General features: G+C 41.2%; 1 protein-coding gene across 8 annotated transcripts in view; it reads right to left on the reverse strand.

Moving 5' to 3' along the window:
* ZNF407 (zinc finger protein 407) overlaps positions 1-21,489 on the reverse strand; it is a 440,363-nt gene that overhangs the window by 210,728 nt on the left and 208,146 nt on the right. Inside the window, exon 5 of one of the 8 annotated variants that reach the window (XM_059139582.1) lies at positions 5,803-5,905. The exons of 5 other annotated variants lie outside the window; for them this stretch is intronic. In XM_059139582.1, coding sequence (XP_058995565.1) covers positions 5,884-5,905 — 22 coding nt within the window. In that variant the 3' untranslated portion in view covers positions 5,803-5,883. Of the gene's footprint in view, positions 1-5,802; positions 5,906-12,756; positions 12,909-18,452; positions 19,798-21,489 lie in introns of those variants that run through there. 2 more of the 8 variants (XM_059139580.1, XM_059139579.1) reach the window with 2 other exon arrangements.

Genomic DNA, 21,489 nt, shown 5'->3' on the forward strand with positions numbered 1-21,489 from the left:
AGCAGTGTGCTTAAACACAAGTTATTAGTATGTTCAGATTTTTAAATCTTATTTAAATATAATAACAGCTTAAGGTTTTAAAATGATATGTAATTTTTCGTAAAACAGGTAATTAGACTTTCTAAAAACCAGACATTGGAAACAATATTGAGAATATTTCTCTAATCTATAAACTGTGAGTACAGGGTTTAGACAGTCTATGTTCAATATGATTAAGAGAATTCGGGATAGTGATCATCTCTGGAGAAAGGAAAAAGGATATAATCACAGAAGACTTCAAAGGTAATGGTTACATTCTAGGTCTTAAGGTACACGGGAGTTACATGGGTGATGGTATCCATCACTACTCTTGGTACAACAGGACATACAAGATATGTGCATGTACAATATACACACATGTATCTATACATGTATATTGTGTGTGTACAATATACACATGCACTGCATATATGTTTACACATATATGTAAATACACACACATGTATATTGTGCGTGTACAATATACACATGCACTGATTATATGTTTACATCTAGTAGATAAATATATATGGATGTAGTATGCCTATACATTGTGTGTGATACGAATTGTATATAGTATCGAGAACAATGATATATATATGTGTATGTGTATATATACTATCATCAAAAGAATAAAGTTGAGGAAAACATAACAAAATCTGAATAAAAATTTTTAAGAGAGGAGAGAGTACTTCTCAAAATTTTCATGGGCAAATTAATATATTCCTATGCCACAGGAACTCATAAAAGCTCAGAAATGGCACATGGCCTCCTAAGTGAACGCTTCTATTATAGATACAAAACCACAACAATGAAAAATAGTGTTCCTTATAAAATCATCAATACTTATTATAGCAGGAATATGAATTTGGTAAAGAAATCATTTATATAAGTAGCTCATCATATGCTAATTAGCAGAGACATTTCTCAGAGGAAACATTGTAATAAAAAATTTTAGAATACCACATAATCTTAAAAATTACTTAGTCCAACACGCTTATCTTAACCACTGACAAACAAAACTAAGGGGTTTCATATCCTTAAGCTGCCAGGGAGTGGGAACATCCAGTTCTCTTGCTCCTTCTCGTAGGACTTTAGTCATAAAACACAGTCTCCTGGACCCCTAATCCCAGGAGGCGGACAATTCTGGTGAAGGACATTAAACCACTCAAGTTGATCCAGTAAAGAAGCCAGACAGACTGAGCTGGGCTGGGCTCACTCACTCATCCACCAAACATTTACAGACCATCAAATAAATGACAGGTAATATTAAGAGATCTGGAAATTATACAATGAATAAATTCTGCCATGAAGCCACGAGAAATTGTCCAAGGGCTTCCCACTGATATTAGGATATCGGTGATATTTGGATAACTCCTTCCCACAATCTTGAAGACCTGAAGCGATCCAGGCCTTGCTCATACCTCTCCAACCTAAACTGTCACTAACTTCTTGCTTTACCACGTATCAGCCACATCTGCCATTTATAAAACTTGGAAGGTCAATGTCTTTATTTTTTGATGGGTCAGTGGGTAGGTGGCTGGGTGGACGAACGGGCGGGCGGCTGGATACACACAAAGTCTAACAGCGACACAGACACGTCAGCGCATAATAACCACATGCAGTAAGACGCACAGTTTGGGAACTAAAAGAAAAAGACGAGCTCTTAAAAAGTTTATGCTTCAAGCTCAATGCTAAGATCGGAGGCCCATCAGGTTCTTTAAAACTTCTGAAAAAGATTAAAAATAAAAAGCCCATTTTAAAAAGTCTAATTATGCTAAGGAGACAACTCTGGCCTGGATCTCAAGACCTCTCTGGTCGCTTGGACACATCAGTTCAGAGGTCCAGGATCTGCTTCTTAATGACAAAATATAAGAATCATGTAATTGAATGCATAAGAAGTAAAATCTCCTCCTAAGCACCTTGGTTCAATGAACAAAAGCTCCTCCATCTGTTAATTGGAAAACAGAAAGCTTTCTATGATTTACTCTATAAAACATGAAGGCCATAAAAGTATGCTGAGAAATCGGAGCATTTATGAATCGCCACAGACAATAGCTAGTGAGCTAGAAGCATTAATTGCAAACTCTCTGACAATTCAGATAGTAAGTCTTTTTAATCTAGGGTATAAAACATGTGCAAGCTTTTGATACACTCTTTTCCTTTCCTAAGGACAAAAGTGAGTCTCCTCAGCAAGACCAAATACCAGTCAACATTATCTACACTTGGAAACTAATCACACCTTATTTTTCCCTTAGGGAATCATAATTTGAATTAAATTCAGATATTAATAAATTTGACCAATTAAAGTTGACCAGAAATTTGTATATAAGAAAAAACAGAAATCTTTTACATACTACAAGATTCAGAACATTTTAATGACTGTATTTCAGATGTGAAATACTCCTATCATCACATAAATCAAATACAATGCCACAAAACCTTTAAAAAATTATCTGCAATTGATTTTTTATAAGGCATTGGTTATGACTGACAGCCCATTCTTCAGAATAGATATCCCAGCTATTAGATTATATTCTATAATTCAGACATGGATGTAAGCCAAGTTCACATCTTTCTCTGTCCTACTCTAAATCTAAGAATTTGACAGAGGGGTACCTGGGTGGCTCAGTGGGTTAAGCCTTTGCCTTCAGCTCAGGTCATGATCTCAGGGTCCTGGGATCGAGCCCTGCATTAGGCTCTCTGCTCGGCAGGGAGCCTGTTTCCTCCTCTCTCTGCCTGCCTCCCTGCCTGCTTGTGATCTCTCTCTCTGTCAAATAAATAAAATCTTAAAAAAAAAAAAAGAATTTGACAGAGATTTCATACTGGAGAAAATTATAGAAGTGAAATAGTGCTGGATGCTTATCTATCATTTCTGAAGCTCTGTATCAGGCAGTCTCACTAAATTAAGAGTTCAGGAGATTAAGTTACAAACTAAGAAAAAAATATTCAGAAATAATAGCACTATATTCAATAGCCTAAATTAATATGAATTATAAAATAGTCTTCATTCTATTAATAATTCCAGATTTTGCTGCAAATTGAACTTAGAAATGTTAAAATTACCTTATTTTGATATACCTAGTTGGCAACAGAAAAAACAACTATATGCAGTATTGCCTTCCCTCAAAAATTATATATGTTCTCTCACACCTGTTTAATTCAAGGCTAAAAATCTCAAAATGCATCTGAAACCAAAGTAAAACCCAGGACAAGCGTGTGTGTGACCACAATTAGGCATATAGATACACAGAGGAACACAGGGATTTTTTTAATGCTAACAAACTGCTCTAGTTTTCTATTTCCTAACACTCTGGATGCGTATCCGTTCCTCTGCTGAAAGCGTGTGCTTCAAGTATGATGAGCAAGGACCCCGTTCTGCAGCCACAGCGATGTGGCAGGCATGGGTCTAACATGAGCGCACGGACATCTGTTACGGATCATCTTCTGCCCCTTCTGGAGAGACTGCTCTAAATTTTATTCTAGACGCCCTCACGTTTTTGACAACCTGTACAGCCAAACATTTCAGCAAAATTTCCGAATTAATGCTGAGAGCACTTTGCAACGTTGTGTTCTGTATTGTTCACTCTTGCTGATTGTGTCCTAAATAATAAACTGTGGCCTCTGGCGATTTTTCTCAGAATGTTGATGATGAGAACCCATTCATCTAAATCTGCTGGCCAGTGGAATAAAATAAATCAAGAATTTCCCAAATATAACAATATTTGTGTTCCGTAGATAATTGATGGCTGCAGCTGCACTAATTAAAACCCATCTGAGTTTCATTAATCTTGGTCACCGGGACCAATTGCCATGCACCACACCTCGTGCAAAGCCTCGTGCCCTTGCGTTCCGGTCACACTCAGGTGGGCCTTACTCCTAAACTTCCCAGGGTGATGTGAAATATTTCAGGTTGATATGTACAATAAGCATAATACATAAAAGTAGGGGGCCATTTAGGACAGATCTCTCATTGTCAGACTCTTAATCATGAAAAGAATGAATTAAATATCTTCTATCAGTTAACATTTTTATTATATCCATTTTCTCCTTGCTATAAAAGAAAGCGATGTGTCAATAACGTGTGGTTTACGTAAAGACCTCCAGGACTAGTCATACAGACTAACGACAGACTAACGATGACTACAGTGCCTTACAGGTCACACTCGCGCGCAGTACACACAGCTCTCAGGGATACCTGCACAATCTACATTAGAGAAAATACATCTGAATGACAAGTTGTATTAAGATACCACTGCCACACACTGGGTTTGTAAAAATAATCATAAACATTTCTCAATGTAAATTTTTCTTCAAAATCTATCCTAGAAAAGGAGCAGAGTTTTTCGAGCAAACCAAAGAACATTATAAGCAACGGTTGGCAGACACATGGAATTCCTATCGTGGGAATTGTTCTTACTGACCTCTAAATTATTACCCAGAAATACAGTATGGATCCTAGTTACTAACTCTCTCCAGAAATATTTACTAAGAGTCTGAAGTGTGGTTTCAGACGCTCTCTGATGCAGGCGCTGATGACACAGCAGTGGGCAAAACCACCAAGTCCCCACTCCCATCCACAGGGTTTGGTCTCTCTAAGTGCGCGGAAGAGAGCATAACCGAACAAACATAGAATGTGTCACAGGGCGGTAGGCGGCACAAAACACAACCAAGCAGGGGACCTGGGAGGGGGAGGGACTAGGTTAAGTCACGTGCTCAGGGAAGCCGGTTCTGACAGAACACGGTAGGAGCAGACCTCCAGCAACTGAAGCTTTCAGCCAGTAAAGAGAGTATGAATAATAAAGGTTTACGTTCAGGCATGGTTAGACATTTCATGGAGCCAAAATTTTCCCAGATTTCATACATTAGACTCAGGTCTCAAGTTTGTCAACCCTCAAGTGGGGTACAGGCTCTGGAATCCTGGCACGTGGCGGGTGAACTAGTTGCGGGGGGAGGGAGGGAACCGCGTGGCCGGAAAACAGACAAGGAGGAATTACAGCAGGATCTGGAACACCAACTTAAGAGTTGTGTAGTAGTTTCAGAAGTAACAAATCTGAAGAATTCTACAAGAAACAAGTCAAAGGAGAGGGGAAACTGGGTAACAATGAGATCTATCCTTGAAAGAGAAGGAACAAGGGCGCCTGGGTGGCTCAATGGGTTAAGCCACTGCCTTCAGCTCAGGTCATCATCCCGGAGTTCTGGAATCGAGTCCCCTATCGGGCTTCCTCTGCTCTGTAGGGAGACTGGTTCTCCCTTTCCCTCTGCCTCTTCCCCTGCTGTGTGCTCTCTCTCTGACTGTCAAATAAATAAAATCTTTTAAAAAAAGCAGGGATAGGGGGAGGATATTTACAAAAATTCTTGGTAAGTTTTGACTTAAACATTTAAAAAATATGAATAAGATAGAACTTTAAGAACCAAAAATACTACACATTATGGTGATCATTAAAAAAAAAAAAAAAAACTTGCTAAAAAAGTTCTTTTATTCCAACAAAATACACTCTAACAAAGAAAACAACATGCCATTTCACCTAATACCTACTCTATAGTTTCAAGATAACTTTCAGGAACGTGGCTCTTTTTTTCCTGTTAATTTTAACATAATAGTTGATACCCAAAAGGTCTCCTGCTTTAATGATGAGCCTCTACAAGAACAAAAAAAAAAAAAAAAAAAGAAAAAGAAAAAAAAAAAAAAAGACTTATTCATTAAAAAAATACGCCCATAACAGTAAAAATAAAATTTGCTTTGATTGTTAGCTTACCTTATATGCATTGAAGGGAAACTAGACACCATACAATTCAATTTCAACATTCCATGGCTTATGAACACACTGGTTCAAACGGCAGGTTCCATTCTTAGTATTTTCTTCAGAAATCAGCACTCATCTCCCTAAGAAAACAGGCTAAACATGCTCAGATCGCCCAGCACCTCCACAGCTGCTTACGCAGCACCACCTACGTGGTATGTGCACTGCCTGAGTAGGTGCCCAGTAGCATTTAGGGATACGCTAGACTGAGGAAGGTCGGGAGCCTAGGGACCACGGCACGTCCGTTGTTCTGCTTGTTTGCTGTTGCAGAGGAAAAATCTTACTGCACAAAGTCTGACTGCTCCTAATGCCCCCACACACCCGGACAACTCCCCACCAGTCCCACCAACCCGCCCACGTGCTTCCTCGTGTAGACATTCTCAGAGACTTCCCACATAACGTCTCAGTGACTCCCCACATGCCTCTATAAGGTGGACACTTAGAGATGAACAATAGGACAAGAAAAACAAAATAATGCACGTGAAGTCATATGACAAGTGTCACGGCAGGAATCCAATCGAAGTCACATGTACTGTAAACCCGTGTTTTGCCTTTTCATACAGAGTGTGGCAAATGATGCTGAATTTCCAAACTAGATTCTACTGTGTGCGAGTCTTTGAAGACCATCTAATATTCAAGCATATGTAACAGAACAAAGGCCCAAGTTAGGAGAGGTGACCCAGTTTGGAGAGGGTAAACATGGAAACAGACATTAGGTCTTCTAAATTGCAATCAGAGATCTTTCCACCCCAATGCAGGGGACAGGGGCAGCACTCCAGTATGCAGAATATGCAGTTTAGGAGGAGAGAAAAAAGAGGTCATCAGCCTTAGGGACAATGTTAGCTGGTGGCTCTCTAAAGATCACCATTCAATGAGTTGGAGATATATAGCATAAAAATATAAAGTACAGTGCCCCTTGAACAACATGTGTTTGAACTCCATGGGTCTACTTTTTTATAAATATAGCAGAGAACCATAAATGTCTTTTCTCTTATGATTTTCCTTTAAAAAAAAAAAAAAAAAAAAAGGATTGATTTATTTGAGAGATGGAGAGGAAGAGAAATCCTAAGCAGACTCCTCACTGAGCAAGGAGCCCAATTCGATCATGACCGAAAACCAAAACCAAGCGCTGAATACTTAACGCACTGAGCCACCCAGGTGCCCCTCTTCCTTGTGATTTTCTTAATAACATTTTCTTTTCTCTGGCTCCCTTTATTGTAAGATACAGTATATAATACATGTTAACACATAGAATATGTATTAACCAACTGTTCATATCACCGATAAGGTTCCAGTCAATGGTGGGCTACAACTCATAGTTAAGTTTCGGGGGAGTCAAAATTAAACATGGCTGGCTTTTCAATTGTACAGGGGTGGGTGTCAGTGCCCCTAAAACTCACACTGTTGAGGGGTCAGCTATATTTAATGAATTTAGTCGTTCTTTACTTTGTTACACTTTCCAATTTTCTAGCTTCTACAAAACCCAAAGCGGAGAATACAATGTTCATTGACAACACATATTCAGCAGTAGAATTTGAGCTACTTTTGATGAAACTGAGCACTCAGTATTTCCTGTTACAAAACTACCTCATGCATGTGCACACAGACACCATCTGAACAAAGCCTCCTGTGGGCTCCTTGTTTCCCATTCTATGCCAGAGAAAGAAACTTCCCCATTTTATCCACAAAGTTCACATTACCAAAACCAACCAACAGCACTGCAAATATCGAGTAGTAGTCACAGAAATGAGAAGTGTCCTAATCCACTTAGACCAGAGGAAGTGGCAAATACTGTTGCCACCAAAACCAATTTAAAACCCGTTTACAAATGATGGTCATGAATGACACTTCCTTACAAAATAAGAGTGGCATCCTGTTGTCTTTTCCAAACTCTCTTCTGCCACAACGAACCTAGAAGCGAGACACATGACTTTTCTTTTTTGCAGCTCAGGCTTATATTTTTGTAACTTCTTCTAAAACTTTCTAAGGTTTTGTGGTTTTAATGTTCATCAAAGAATTTCAAAATTTTCTAATTAAGCATCACCTGCAAATGACTGCCTTGTTTTTACTTCAAATAATTAATAAACCTCCTTTGGATGTGAGAAAGTCATTATGTACCATGACAACCCACTGGTCAGTCCTTAATATTTTGCAATTCAAATCACTATTAAGCTTTCTTCCTGGTCTTCAGACCTGTTTCAATAAAACAGGTAACTTTAGAAAACAATTTTTGTTTGTGAAAAATCCCATATGAGTTCAGGATTGTTATACTCTAGTGTATATATTGAAGTAAATGTTTATTTCTAGAAACAAATGAATTTATGGACTAAAGAAAGATACAGCACCTCTAAATTGAAGAGTTTCTCCCTCAAAAGTCTAGCTAAAAAAGAAGTCAAGTGCACACATACAAAAAACCCTTAAGTAAGGGAGAAAAAGAAGTACAACATGTTTAAAAAGACTGCCACTATAAGAGAAGGATAAAAAAGGGTCTGAGATGCAGGATGGTTTCCTTATCTCTTACTGCATTTTATAAATGTCATAAAATAAAGATGATTATTTTAAAGTAGAAAAAAAACTTTTTTTTTTTTTTTCTTAAATTAAGAGGTATCACACTGGGAGAATCCTTTCAATGACTAGAAAAAAAAATATGGTCACACAATGCAATTTGCTGACAGCAGACATATACAATGCATGTTGTCAACTTTCTCCTTCATTAACCATATGACAAAGCTCTGTTAAAAGTACAAGGAGAGGCCACGGGAGGAGTTGTCTCCACCTGAATTTCTGTTGGCAGTTTCTTCCTCATGTTTGTCAAGACAGAAAGAAAGATTTTTTTTTTTTTTTAAGTCTTTAGTTTAAGGAGAAAAAAGAAAAAAAAAAAAACAATAGGATTTTCCATTCTTGGTGAAAGTCAGGGAAACCTGGAGACTCGGGAGTTGTAAGCTTAGGGTTTATGAACTGAAATTCAGAAGTCAAGGATTACAGTTTTGAAGTGGGAAAAAGTCTTAAGAGTAAAAGATATGCGGCCAAGACTTTTTCAGCTAAAGCCTGAAAAGAAAAACACATAGAGGCTAACAGCAGAAAAAAGGTGTGACCTACACCACAGACAATGCCAGAATTTTGATTTCTGTTAGATCTCGCCATGCATGCATGGATGCATACACACACACATGCACACAGGTAGATACGCATCTGTGCATGCATGTATGTGTTTGTGAGTACTTGTGTGTACACAAGCACGCATACACATTTGCATGTGTGGCTTTGTACACATGCAAATGTGTGTACATACAGTCTGTGCACACACATGTGTGCACATATACATGTCTGTGCGTACATTTTGCACACATGTGTATGTATACAGATCTCCTTCAAATTCTTGTTCCTCAAGGGTTATGCTAAAGGACTGTGGGCTAAATCATCGTTTTTTTTTGGTTTGGGTTATTTTGCTTATTTTTTCCTAAGAAAGAATACAGAAAATTCAGTATAAATGTAATTTGACTTCAAAAATAATCAGTTTTTCAGTCCACGAAACCAAGATACCTCCTGAAAAAGCAACCTCGGAGGACCATTGTGAGAAAAGTCCAACAGTTAGCTACACACAGGAAAACTTCATGTAAACCACTTCTGAAGGCAAAATTTTCACATTTTCTAGAGGTATTCAATATTTAAAAGAAAATTTTGATGCCTTGTGGAAAGGCCTTAAGTACTACACACTGGCTCAGACTTTGTAAAAAAGGATTTATTACTGCCACGCCTACCAGCATTTCATCAAAACTGGTACCACTTTATGGTGTTGGTTATTACTATATATGAAATTATTGAAGACCAAGATTCTTTGTAAAAATTCTTACCTTTTCCCCAAACTTGTAAGATGGCAACAGCCTTTTCTGAGATTCATTTTTACTCCCGATTCACTAGCATCTCTCAAAAATAAGTTCTAAGGATTTATGAAATTTAGATAACTTCCTAAACACCATAAATTACATATGACAGCCATGTGGATATGTATTTACTCAAATTTTCAAGGAATTTTTTTTATTTCAGTTTTAAGCATGTACATTTACTAATTCCTCCTGTCTGGGACCTCATTTCCAAGTACATGGGCTTGTTCTCCTGTTTTAATAACTTAAAAATCAGCTTGGTAGTACAACTACTGTAAGTTAATTTCATTAATTTTACCTCTCCCTTCATTTACAAATGGATTTGCTTATAATCTGGTACTACTTTTTTTTAAAAAAAAATACTTGTAAAAGGTTCTTAATTCAAGATAACACCTTCTGCAAGAATTAACTCAGGTTGTTTTGTTTAAATTCAATCATTTTCTTGTAGAACTTGTATATTGTATACAATGTATATTTCTGAATTTTCTTCAAATACTTTAGGATTCACATAAATTTCTGAATTTTCTTCAGTGTTTATTTGTATATTTCTGAATTTTCTGAATTTTATATGTATATTTCTGAATTGTATATTTCTGAATTTTATGTATATTTCTGAATTTTCTTCAAATACTTTAGGAGTCACATAAATTTCTAGTTATAATAACACAATGTCCTTTTGTTGTTGAAATGACTTAGAAATGCAGTAAAGTTATGAGCTCGAATTTTCTTATTTTCTTTCTAAACCAAAGGAAACAACTATGAAATGAAAGGAATTAAATAAGAACACAAAGCATTCTTCATTTCATAGGACTTGGTCGATCACTAATCCTTATTAGAATGAACACAGAAAGGAAGCTACTCCCTTATCATGTAAAGAAAATTGCGATTTTTATAATGTGTTTCCAAATTAAGAAGCTGCAGAAACTAGTTCTGGCTCTCTCCTCGCTCCTAGTTTTGAGAAAAGACCCTCTTAGTAGCTGGTCTGGCAAAAAACGAGTTGGTTGGTTGCACACACGTGTGCAACAGCACACACCCGACAAGTGGAACTGAGCAACAGCACACACCCGACAAGTGGAACTGAGCGCCTCTCTCATTTCACAGCTCTTCGATTTTTTTCAATTATTAGAGATTTTGAAGTTACAAGGAGGAGAGTTCAGGTTGACTAAAATTAAGCAAAAACCCTCCACTCTTGCGGGGATCTCTTCTGCCCTTCTTGTTGCCTTCCGAGCCTGGCCCCCTGAAGGCAGCAGAGCGTCCTGTTCTCTTTATATGGGTCACAGATGGCCCGAGCCACATGCTTTCCTCCAGAATCATCAATCAGCATCACTTGGCTTTTCTTCTTTCTGGTATTTCACTTTCAGACCTCGCCTTTCAATCATGAGTTGCGTGACTATGTGCCCTCAGCCTCTTCCCCATCAGCTCGCCCCCCGATTTATTCAGGGCAGACCATCAAGGGCTGGTTTAACTCTGTGTATCTTTTACTGGCTAACTTTCAAAACTGCCTCTGGGGCACCTTCTGGGCCCTTTCAGATTCCTTACAAATGAGCACCTTAAAAAGCCATCTCCTTATTTTTTTTTTTCCTCATACATTCCCATTGTGACAATTCTAAACATAAGACTCTGTCATTTTAAACACTTACGTTTTAAAAAATTGAAAAATTTTGAAAAACTGTTAGATACTGTTTTCATTGTTTCTTATAAAAGATACTACCACTATCTCACATATGTGTAACATACATAGGTCTTTTTGAAGCGTATGCGGACTCTAAGCCGTAAGGTAACATAGAATTCCAAAAGCTGTTATAAGATAAACATAGAGATAAATAACACATCATCCAAATGAGTTTCGTCACTCCTCATAAACACTTTGTGTGTTAATGAGCACATGCTACGTGGAGGAAGGAGAACAAGCAATCAGCTGTGCCTTTAGGAACCTGGGGTCCGGAGAGACACTGCCTCCCCCGGCAGAGGGTGACACTCGGACACGGGCGCACCTGGTCCTCAGGAGAACTCGGCACCTGGAGGGGCACTTCCTCCATCTGTGGAAACTCAGGGAAGGCTGAGAAGCACGGCTGGAAGATGAGCAGAATGGAGGCAGGCAAGAAGCTATGCGAAAGCAAGGCACAGTCAGGGAGATGGAAGAAATTTAGCACGACCGGCCGTAGCCAACAGCGAGAGGACAAAGACAGTAATAAAAGGGAAGAGGAAGAGGTAAGGAGGTCAGACCACAAAAGCTCTCTAGATCAGGACTTGAGTTGAGAGGTTAATTAAGACTGCAACCGTTTTAAGTTCATCTTCCGGAAATCTGATACCTCTCTCTGTATATTTAATACCTTACAAATCTTTTCCTGAACTGTATTTAATATTTAAGCTAAACGGTATATTGAACAGAAGATAAAATTAGCATTTTTGTCAGGCAATTATTGAGGCGATGTTACATTTACTATTTGAGGTATTATAAATAAACTCAAATGGAAAAACAAAGCTTATCCCTTCAAGGAGCTGCTGTTACCCTATAAGGTGAAGTCCGTACATTCATTCATAAATTTAATACTTATTAAACCGTTCTAGCACAGATCCAGGCAATGGAAAAAGGAAAAAAAAAAAAGATCTAAGCAAGATTTTGGGATTCTTTGAGCATAAGCTCATTCCCTCCATTGTAGATACAAAGACTGTGAGTAAACCACAGTATCAAATAAAATAGTATTTTGTAGTTAAGTGCATATGAAGAGTATGGACAAAAAAATTCCTTCACTAGGCTGCTGTAGTCTGTAAAACACCTGTAATTATTACTTTTAAACAAATAAAAAAGTGAAGATGGATGGGTATGGTGTACTTTCATTAATTTTGTTATCAGATATCTCTATCAAAAATTAATTTTTAACCTCAAGTAGTTTTGATCTGATAAATTAAGGTTGATCAAAAGACACAGAGTTTAGAATTAATATTTATTTATTTTTGTTTATTGGATTCTTTGGCTTACTTCAATGGAGGGTCAGTTTCTAATGAAGACGAAGCAGCAAGTGCTCAAAAAGTGGTAATTAAATTACTAGAAAAACAAAAATATTGTAACACGCACATGCCTGATACAGTCATTCATCAACAGGTTACTTTTTTAAGCATCACCCACTACCGCTCAGTTTCACAGACAGATGGGAGAAGCATTTTCTTATCCAAGGACTCATGAAGACTTCTTATGAGACTGCACAAGTAAAGAATAAAAAGAATAATTTATGTAAAGTAAGCAAACATTTGTTTAACTAACACATTCAACAAGTCAAAGTAAATGGAAATAAATCACACTAAAAAAAAAAAAAAAATCACTAGGGAAATCTTCAGGGGTCTAAAAATGGTCACTGCTTTTCAAAAGACAGCCGAGTGACTGAAACAGGAACAGCACAGTGAAGAGGGAGACTGCCGGAATGGCCAATCCGAACAGTGTCAGCACTGCATGAAACGTTGTAGGTCATCATGAGGAAGATTTAAAGGCATTAGTAAACGAGAATTATAAAATCTTGGATGCAGTACTTTTTTTTACATAAGCAAATATGAAATAATGTATTTCAAATATGAAATAGCACATGTAACAATGTTATAATGGAGTTTCAAAGAGGCTATAAATTTATGGGCCAATACAGAGAAAATGAAATTGGTTACTGAATTAGAGTCGTCAAGATACTTTCATTAGACACCTGTCATTTCTAAAACAGTTGCTAGGTGGTATAGGCAATTCAACAATGAATAAAATAAGAGCTGACAATTTAGTACATAATATAAAGAAGAAAAATACTTAACCAACTTTCTCAAAAAGTAATAATGCCGTAATGTCTTTATGAAAACACAAAGATTAAAGAAATCTAATTCCTAAAACACTAGGTTATGAAGAATAAACATTATGAATTTTTTTCTAAGATCTATAATAAAGAACTTTAATCCAAAGAGTACATTTTCATGATCAGAAAATCAACGTTTACAATTGTAGGACTGTAACCCTAGCAAAAGGGTGCAAACTTAATCGTGTGACAGTCTGAAGGACTCAGCTTCTCAGAACCTGATATTTTTAAGGGACATGTCGGATACCTGAATCTAAAGGTGACCTAGAAGACTGCCTGTCCCTCTTTTTCAGTGACTTTCATCACTAAAGTTCCCAAAAATCTATGCACTTGACCCAAATACATCAATGTCGCTTTAGGAAAAAACCTTCCCTTCTTTTTCAGTATCTAGTATAAGAGCCTTGAAATGATTCTAAAATTAACATCATTAGCCCTGACCTTTAAATTCATTTATTCACTGAGGGCTTTCCACGCCTCAGGTACTGTTACAGGCACTAGGGTGGACACAGACAGTAAACAGGAAACACAAATACATAAATTATACTGTTACATAATTATTATTACAAGCTACCAAAATGACGCCAACCAGTTCACACACTCCTTGGACTTTCACATCAGCTTGCCGTGTCTGAGCGGGCTCCAGCCCATTACGACTCCAGAAATGCGGCAAGAATGATCGAGACAGCACAGAGGCACAGGGGTGAGGTATGTCCGGCAAGGAGACCAGTCCCCGGAGCAGAGTGCAAGGGAGACAGGGTGGCAGGAAGGTCAGGAAGGTCAGAAGTCTGACCACCTGCTCTGGCTCTGAAAGAAATGAGGCAGGGCAGGGTGCCGTGCGAGAGAATGATGATCCCGACTTTCCACATCGATGTGTTTGCAAGCTGAGAACAGACTTAGGAGGGAAGAAGGAATTAGTTAGGAAGATGCTAGAGTAATCAGACATGAGGGGATGGTGTTCTGAGCCATGATCTTGGAAAGGAAGTGACGAGAAGGGATCACGGTCTGAATATATTGTGAATTTCACGGACAAGATGTGGGATGTGAGAGAGGGCGCGGTCCAAGTTGACTCCAAAGTGGATGGCTCACATGCGCGAAGGGCAGAGTCTTCACCTACCAGGATAAAGAAGCTGACAGTGGAGCACTTGGGGGAGGGGCCTCGAAACAGAGAGGAATCACTCTGTTTCTGTAAGTTAAATTGGAGACATCTATTAGACCCAGAAGTGAAAAGACAACATCACAGATGGAGATCCCAGTGTCCAGTTCGGGAGCTCGATCTGGGTGAAGAAACAAACTTGACTTGCTGGCCCACAAACGCTAATGTCAGCCGCCACTGGAAGAGATCTCCAGGGCAATGATACAGACACAGATGAAGCAAGGACCAAGGCCTGCACCCACCCTTTAACATTTAGGATCTGGAGAGAATGAACAGAAGCCACAAAACAGACCAGACCAGGACACGTAAGGGACAAGAAAGTATAGTGTCCTAAAAGCCATGTGAAGAAGTGCACAGAAGAAGAGTCTTCCCAAAGTCTTAGATTTTCGACTCCCCGCTCTGCAGCTCTACAATAAGAACACTGGTCGGAAATCTCAGATCCCTGCATGCTGGAGTATGCGCAGGTGGGCGGTCTCCGACTGAACAGTAAACATCCACACAAAATTGGTCAATTTTTGTAAGATTCAACTTTGTCCACAAACACACTCTTGGCTGGCTTCCTCATTTATACAGTCTGTAGTGTTTTCTGTTTCCCATGTTATTCGTGGCCTCCATGAGGACATGCCACTGCCATGACCAACACCATTATCTCCTGCATCTTTCTGACTGCCCGATTTATTACTAATTCCCACGCTTTCCTGATAAAGGCTTCACAAAAATGTCTTTCGATACACATTCATAAACACATACAGAGTTTTTAGATATTTATAGTAGGGATACCTATCTACACCACCTAATCACTGGAAATATATTTTCCTACAGGTAAGTCAGTTCTCTGCACCAAATTGGCAAGGTTCTAGTCCCCAGTCATTCAATCAAACACTAATCTGTGTGTCTTTGTGAAAATATTTCCTAGAACTGATAACATCTAAAACCAGCTGACTTAAAGTAAGGCACATTACTGTAGTGGACCCTTAAACAACATGGGTCTGAGGTGCATGGGTGCCCTGCAACCTGGATCTCTCGATCTCTATAAATACAGTATAGTACTGCAAACATACTTTCTCTTCCTTATGATTGTCTTAAAAACATTTCTCGTCTTTAGCTTTATTGTGGGAACACAGTCTATGATGCATAAAATACATGAAATATGTGTTAATCAACTATTTAAACGTGAGGAGTTAGCAGTAAGGCTTCGGGTCAATAGTAGGTTACTAACAGTTAAGTCCTGGGGGAGTCAAGAGTCATACGTGGATTTTCAACCACGCAAGGGGCTGGTGGTCTTAACCCTGTACTGTCTAAAGGTCAACCGTGCACCTATGCTGTTAGCTCTGCTTCTCAGGGAGAGCCCGGATGAATTAGTGTATTCAATGGTAACAAGTGTTCCAATGGTAACTATTCTAGCAATCTTGAATGGGCAATGGTGGCTGTTTTCCCTGCCAATACAGAGGTGCCTGGATGAAATGATCATGTACATGTATTAATAAAGTCCATTCTACAAGAACCCTGAATCACATTTATCAGCATGATCCAGAAGAAGACAAGTATACCAAATCCATGATAAACTGCCCTGGTTATTTTCATTAGTTTTAATATGCTTCTCTAAGCATTAAAAACAGCTGCTTTAAAAAAAAAAAAAAAAAAAAGTAAGCTTTACTTATTTTCTCCTCCAAGTCCATTGTTAGAGAAAATAGTACAGTGAAACTAATGACATCAGAAACAGAAACACAGAACTTATGAACCACCTACAAATAATTAGTAACTCCCAGATAACCAAGAGTGGGGAAAAACGGAAAGATTACTGCTGACATGACGTCATGGAAATTGCAAATAAAAGCATCTAAGAAAATATACATATTCTAAAATCAAAGTATTGGAAACAAAAAACCTAGTTTAAATCAAACAAATAACCCAACATGTGCCTACTGACTCCCAGAGCAAGAAATGCCCATATCTATAAAGGATTGCAGAAAAAACTATCCTCTCTACTCACTGCTTACTATCTACAGTAGTGCTCCCCACCAATTATTTTGAGTTAAAATAACTAGAGCAAAGCAATGTAAAGCAACCTTTAATTAGATAAAACAAAGCACATCAATTTAAAAAAATGCTCCACTTTTGAGTAGCTGGTCATGAATGTGAAAACAATTAAGCTATAAATTACTTCCAGGAAAGAACTGTCAACATTGTTATTTAGGTTAGAATGCAAACATTTAAAAAAAAAGACAGACAGACAGACAATGAAACGAAGAAAAACCGCCGCAGCAGCAGGAAAGCGAATGTCCTGTAAGCAGCAAAGCTCCTCGAAGCTTCCCACACAGAGACAAGCCCAGGGGCAGCTGGGGAACCTCAACAGATTCCAACAGAATGTGGGCTTCACAAGGCACTCAGGTCACAGACTACAACTGCAGAATCACGGCCTGAGATGTAAAGTGGCACTTTCTAATAGGGCCACCCAGGCTCCTATCTTAAACAGAATAACATTCTTGGGATGGCAGATGGAAAGCAGCATGGAAAGGGAGCGTGTGTTTTTAAGGAGCACCTGGGAAGAGGGAGCAGAAGCAGGCCTGCATCTGTTTGAGAGTTTAGGGAGAACGGGGTGAGAAATCCAACAATTACAAAGAGAGCTGTCAAGAAGAGTGATCACCTGGAGAAAAAGTACAGGGTATCGATGACTAGCAGCAGTGAACAAAAAGCACGGACAGCAAACGGAGACAGGAACTCCCCCAAGAAACAGCAAACTCTACAGCAATGATCCAGGGAATTCCCGGACTTCGCTGCCCCTCCTTACGGAGCTACTCCGTGGGGGAAGGAAGCAAATCTCTAGGCCAGAATAAACAAGATGCCTGTAAAATACCAGACGTATAGTTGGACACCACGATCATGCCGACACAGATGTTGTTGAAAGCCTTTTAAAAAGAAAGCCTTGAATAAAATTTCAAAGTTCTATAAGGTCAAACAAGGATCTGAAGAATGATGACAAAAATACGAAGAGAGTAAAAATCTCAGAACCACAGTACACAAGACTGAACTGAGCAGAGCCTTCGAGGCTGTCAAGTCTCTACAAATGGCACAATGCAGTTTTAAGGGACCATGACATACTAAGGCAAAGTTCCAGGTAAATCAGAGTCTTTCCTTGCAATGTTATTCTTAAGTTTACTCAGGATCTCATACAGTCAAAGAAGGGGCAAAGGGTCTGGTTAATTATTTAGTGCAAAAAAAGCATGTGTGAGGAGATGGCTTTATGTCTGATTTTGACAACAAATATGTTTGAAAATATAAATCTAACGTAATTCAATAAAATGGTAAGGTATGTTCTGCCTTCTAAAACTCCCTCCGCACTAGCACAAACAGGGCTTTTAATAATACATAGCTTAGTAAAGTGCACCTGAGCCTTTAAATCTGGACACGTTCCCAAGTGTAGAATTAACAGCTTCATGACAGAACTAGAAGAGGACACTTGGTTCGCTTCACATAACATTTTTTTATTTTTGTATTTTGCATTTTTTGTGCTTTCTGTATGCTGAACCACTCTTAAAAAAAAAAAATGCTTCCTTAAGAAACAATTTTTAAAGTTACACGAAGAAAATTAAAAAGCAAACAATAAATCAGTACACCCTCTTTAACAAAAATATTCAAAAACTTTAATAAAAGATTTTTATTATTTTTAAATATAATATAAATATTTTTTATATTTTTATTTTTTTAAATGTTTTATTTTTAATGATAAAAATAATGAACTTCTAAAAATAAAAGTTTACATTATTTTTAGCCTTCCGACAAAGAACAATTTTTGATGTATTAAAAGTGACTTGATACCGAACGTAAATAGCTTGAATGTGACAACAATGTACGAGATGCAGGATACCGGTATGGTACGTGCAGCAGCAGGCATGAGTGGGTGTTCACAATCCAAACCGTCCTGAACAGTCCATCTCTAAGTCATCTGTAACTCTCTCTACATCTCCATTCTTTCGGATGAAATATACGAGGAGCTTCATAACATGACCATGTTATTGATACTCCTGAAAGCTAGTAAAGCCACGAAAGGGAATACCATTTACCCTGAACACCATGAGGGTTTGGGGCACCAAGCTGCTCCTCTCACACACAGCAGAGTCTGCACATAACTTCCAGCCCCAAAGAACTTAACTACTCACAGTCTACTGTTCACCAGAAGCCCCGCTGATTTAACACACATTTTGTCCATGTTTTGTATCCTGCATTCCTACAATAAACTAAGGGAGAGGGAAGAACATGTTATGAGGAAGATCATAAGGACAAGAAAAGACATTTACAGCACTGCAGTATAAAAAACCCATATAAATGGGCCTGTGCAGTTCAAACCTATTCTGTTTAAAGGGTGACTGTACTAGAGCGCTTATTTTACATGAGGATAAAACTAACTGAAAAGTAAAATCTCTGCAACCGCCCATGTACTGACAACTGGCCAGGTGTGCACGTGTGAAAATCCACCACAGGGACATAGCTGCAGGTTTTAGCCTCTGATGACATGTTAAGGATACGTGGACACAGGGACCTTTTATTGACTGCTGTTCAACTACTATGCTCTGGAAAAGAACCTCTCTAGAAGGGATGCTCTCAGTCTGCTTTCAGAGAATCTTCCAGAGCTGCTATCATCAAGGAAGATGTTAGAGACCCACCCCCTGTGGGTACAGGAGGAGCGGTGGCCGAGGCGGTCCTAAAAAGACAGCCACGGAGAAAGAAGCATGCTGCAGTCACTGGGTTAAGGTAGAGATGACATGGTAGGGACTCTGACCAATATCCCACGTGCACACCTGGCCAGGTGTCCTCGGGTGTGCTCAGAGCAGGACCTGCCCGCTCTGGGAGAGGTGGTCACCAAGCAGGAGGCCCTGCAGGCTAAGCGGTGAGCTGCGAACCCTCACAGCCTTTCAAGGCCAAACAGTAGCATGAGATGTCAGGTCACAGGACACCAGAGCCAGAAAGCCGTTCCCAAACTCGACTCTGCTGAAGAACCCTTGCAGAACTTGCTAGAAGCAGGTATTATCTAGATGTTCCCTTGATGGCAGGCAGGGAAGGGAGGAAGGCTGTCACTTCTAGCGGTCTCCTCCGGTGACTCTGGCCTGGACGGCAGGAGCACATTCTGGTCACACCACTGCGAAGGGTCACGAGTTTTATAACGGGGGTGTGGGGGGGGCAGGGGCCAGGGGGCGAGGGAAAGGCCACGGCCCTGGCGTGAGGGGACCAGCTGGCCGCGTCACCGGCTCCGACACGAGAGAGGGGAGCGCGCCGCGTCAGACGCGTGAGGACGCCCGTCCGAGCGCCACAGCCAGGGGGCTGTCCCGCAGCGCTGAGGGTCGCGGCCAGTGACCGGGCGCTGCGAGGGGTCAGCTGAGCGTGACCCGTCTGGTCACGAGAGAGGCGCGCCGGGCACAGGCAGCAGCCGCCGCCGCAGAAGGACTGCGGCTCCCGTGGCGAGGCGGGGACGGCGGACGGCGGAGCGCGGCGCAGGACTCGGCGTCCGAGCCAGGTCAGGTCGATGGTGCAGAGCCCGTCCCGCCGCTTGGACCCGCCGACTGCGGCCGCGAGGCAGCAGAGCCCGGCCGGGTCCCAGGTCGAGGGCGGACAGTCCTTGTCCCCGGACACGGGGCCGCGAGCATTCACGACGGGTGGGCGGAGGCAGCTTCCGAGAAGGCTCTCCCGGGGGACGACCGCCGGGGGACGACCGCCGGGGGACGACCGCCGGGGACCGGACGCCGGGGCAGAGCCGCGGCCCGAGGCCCTCGTCAACCCGCCCCTCCGCGCGCTGCGGGACCGTCGTCGCACGCGAGGACCCGCGCCCGAGGCGGGCGGGCCGGCCCCGGTCGTCTGGAGACAGGACAGGGCTCTGGGCGCCGCTGCCGTCCTGCCCCCCGCGCGGAGCCGCGCACGGCGGCCGGGGACGGAGCGCGGGCTGTGCCCCCCGGGGCCGGGCCGGCCGGAGCCAGCAGCAGCCGGCAGGGCGGGCCGGCCGGGGCTCACCCGCGGGCTCCAGCGACGCGCCCCGATGCTGCCCGAGAGGACACGGCGGGGACACGGAGACTCCGCCGACGGGGCAGGGTGCGGACGCGGGAGCCGAGGGAGGCCTCAGGCCGGCACGCGGAGGGCAGCGGCTCGGCCGCCCCCGAGCCGCCGCGGGAGGCAGGCGGCCGTGATGGAAAGATTCTGAGGATCGAGAGGCTGTCGGTCCCTTGAACTTTCATACACAAGGCCTCCAAGTCAATGCCCACGACTGAACCTGTGTCTCCGCCAGTTTTTAACTCCTCTTCCCTTCGCCTCATTTCAAACATCTTACGAGAGTTCTTCCATTATACTGGGTCCCATTAAGCTTCCAGAAACATCTATCTTGCCGCGCTCCCTTTCTGCTCTAAGTGTCCTCACGCCTGCAGTCCACTTTCCCCGCTGCCTGGACAGTGGCACCTGCCACAGCATCGCAGCAGCACGAGGGGTCACGTCTACACCCACAGAGGCGGGGGCCAGTTCATCCCACCGTGCCTCCTGCCAGGACAGCCGACACTGGAAGCAAAGTGTCCTGAACGCCACCGCCTTCTCAACAGTGAGCTGAAGGAGGAGTGGCAGGTGTGTCGGTCCCACCGCTCTTACAGGGCCGGATGCCTGCAAAGGATACAGAGCGGCAAAGGTGAGTTCTGGACAATCAGGGTTCATTCTGGGAGCTCTTTCCAGCTCAGGAAAAAGACTCTGAGCTAGAAGGAGTCCTACACAGATGCTCTGAAAATGGACCAGGGCTGACAACTACTCTAAGAAGAAGCCCTTCC

This window comes from Mustela lutreola, chromosome 11 (genome assembly GCF_030435805.1).
Source record: "Mustela lutreola isolate mMusLut2 chromosome 11, mMusLut2.pri, whole genome shotgun sequence".
Classification (NCBI taxonomy): Eukaryota; Metazoa; Chordata; class Mammalia; order Carnivora; family Mustelidae; genus Mustela; species Mustela lutreola.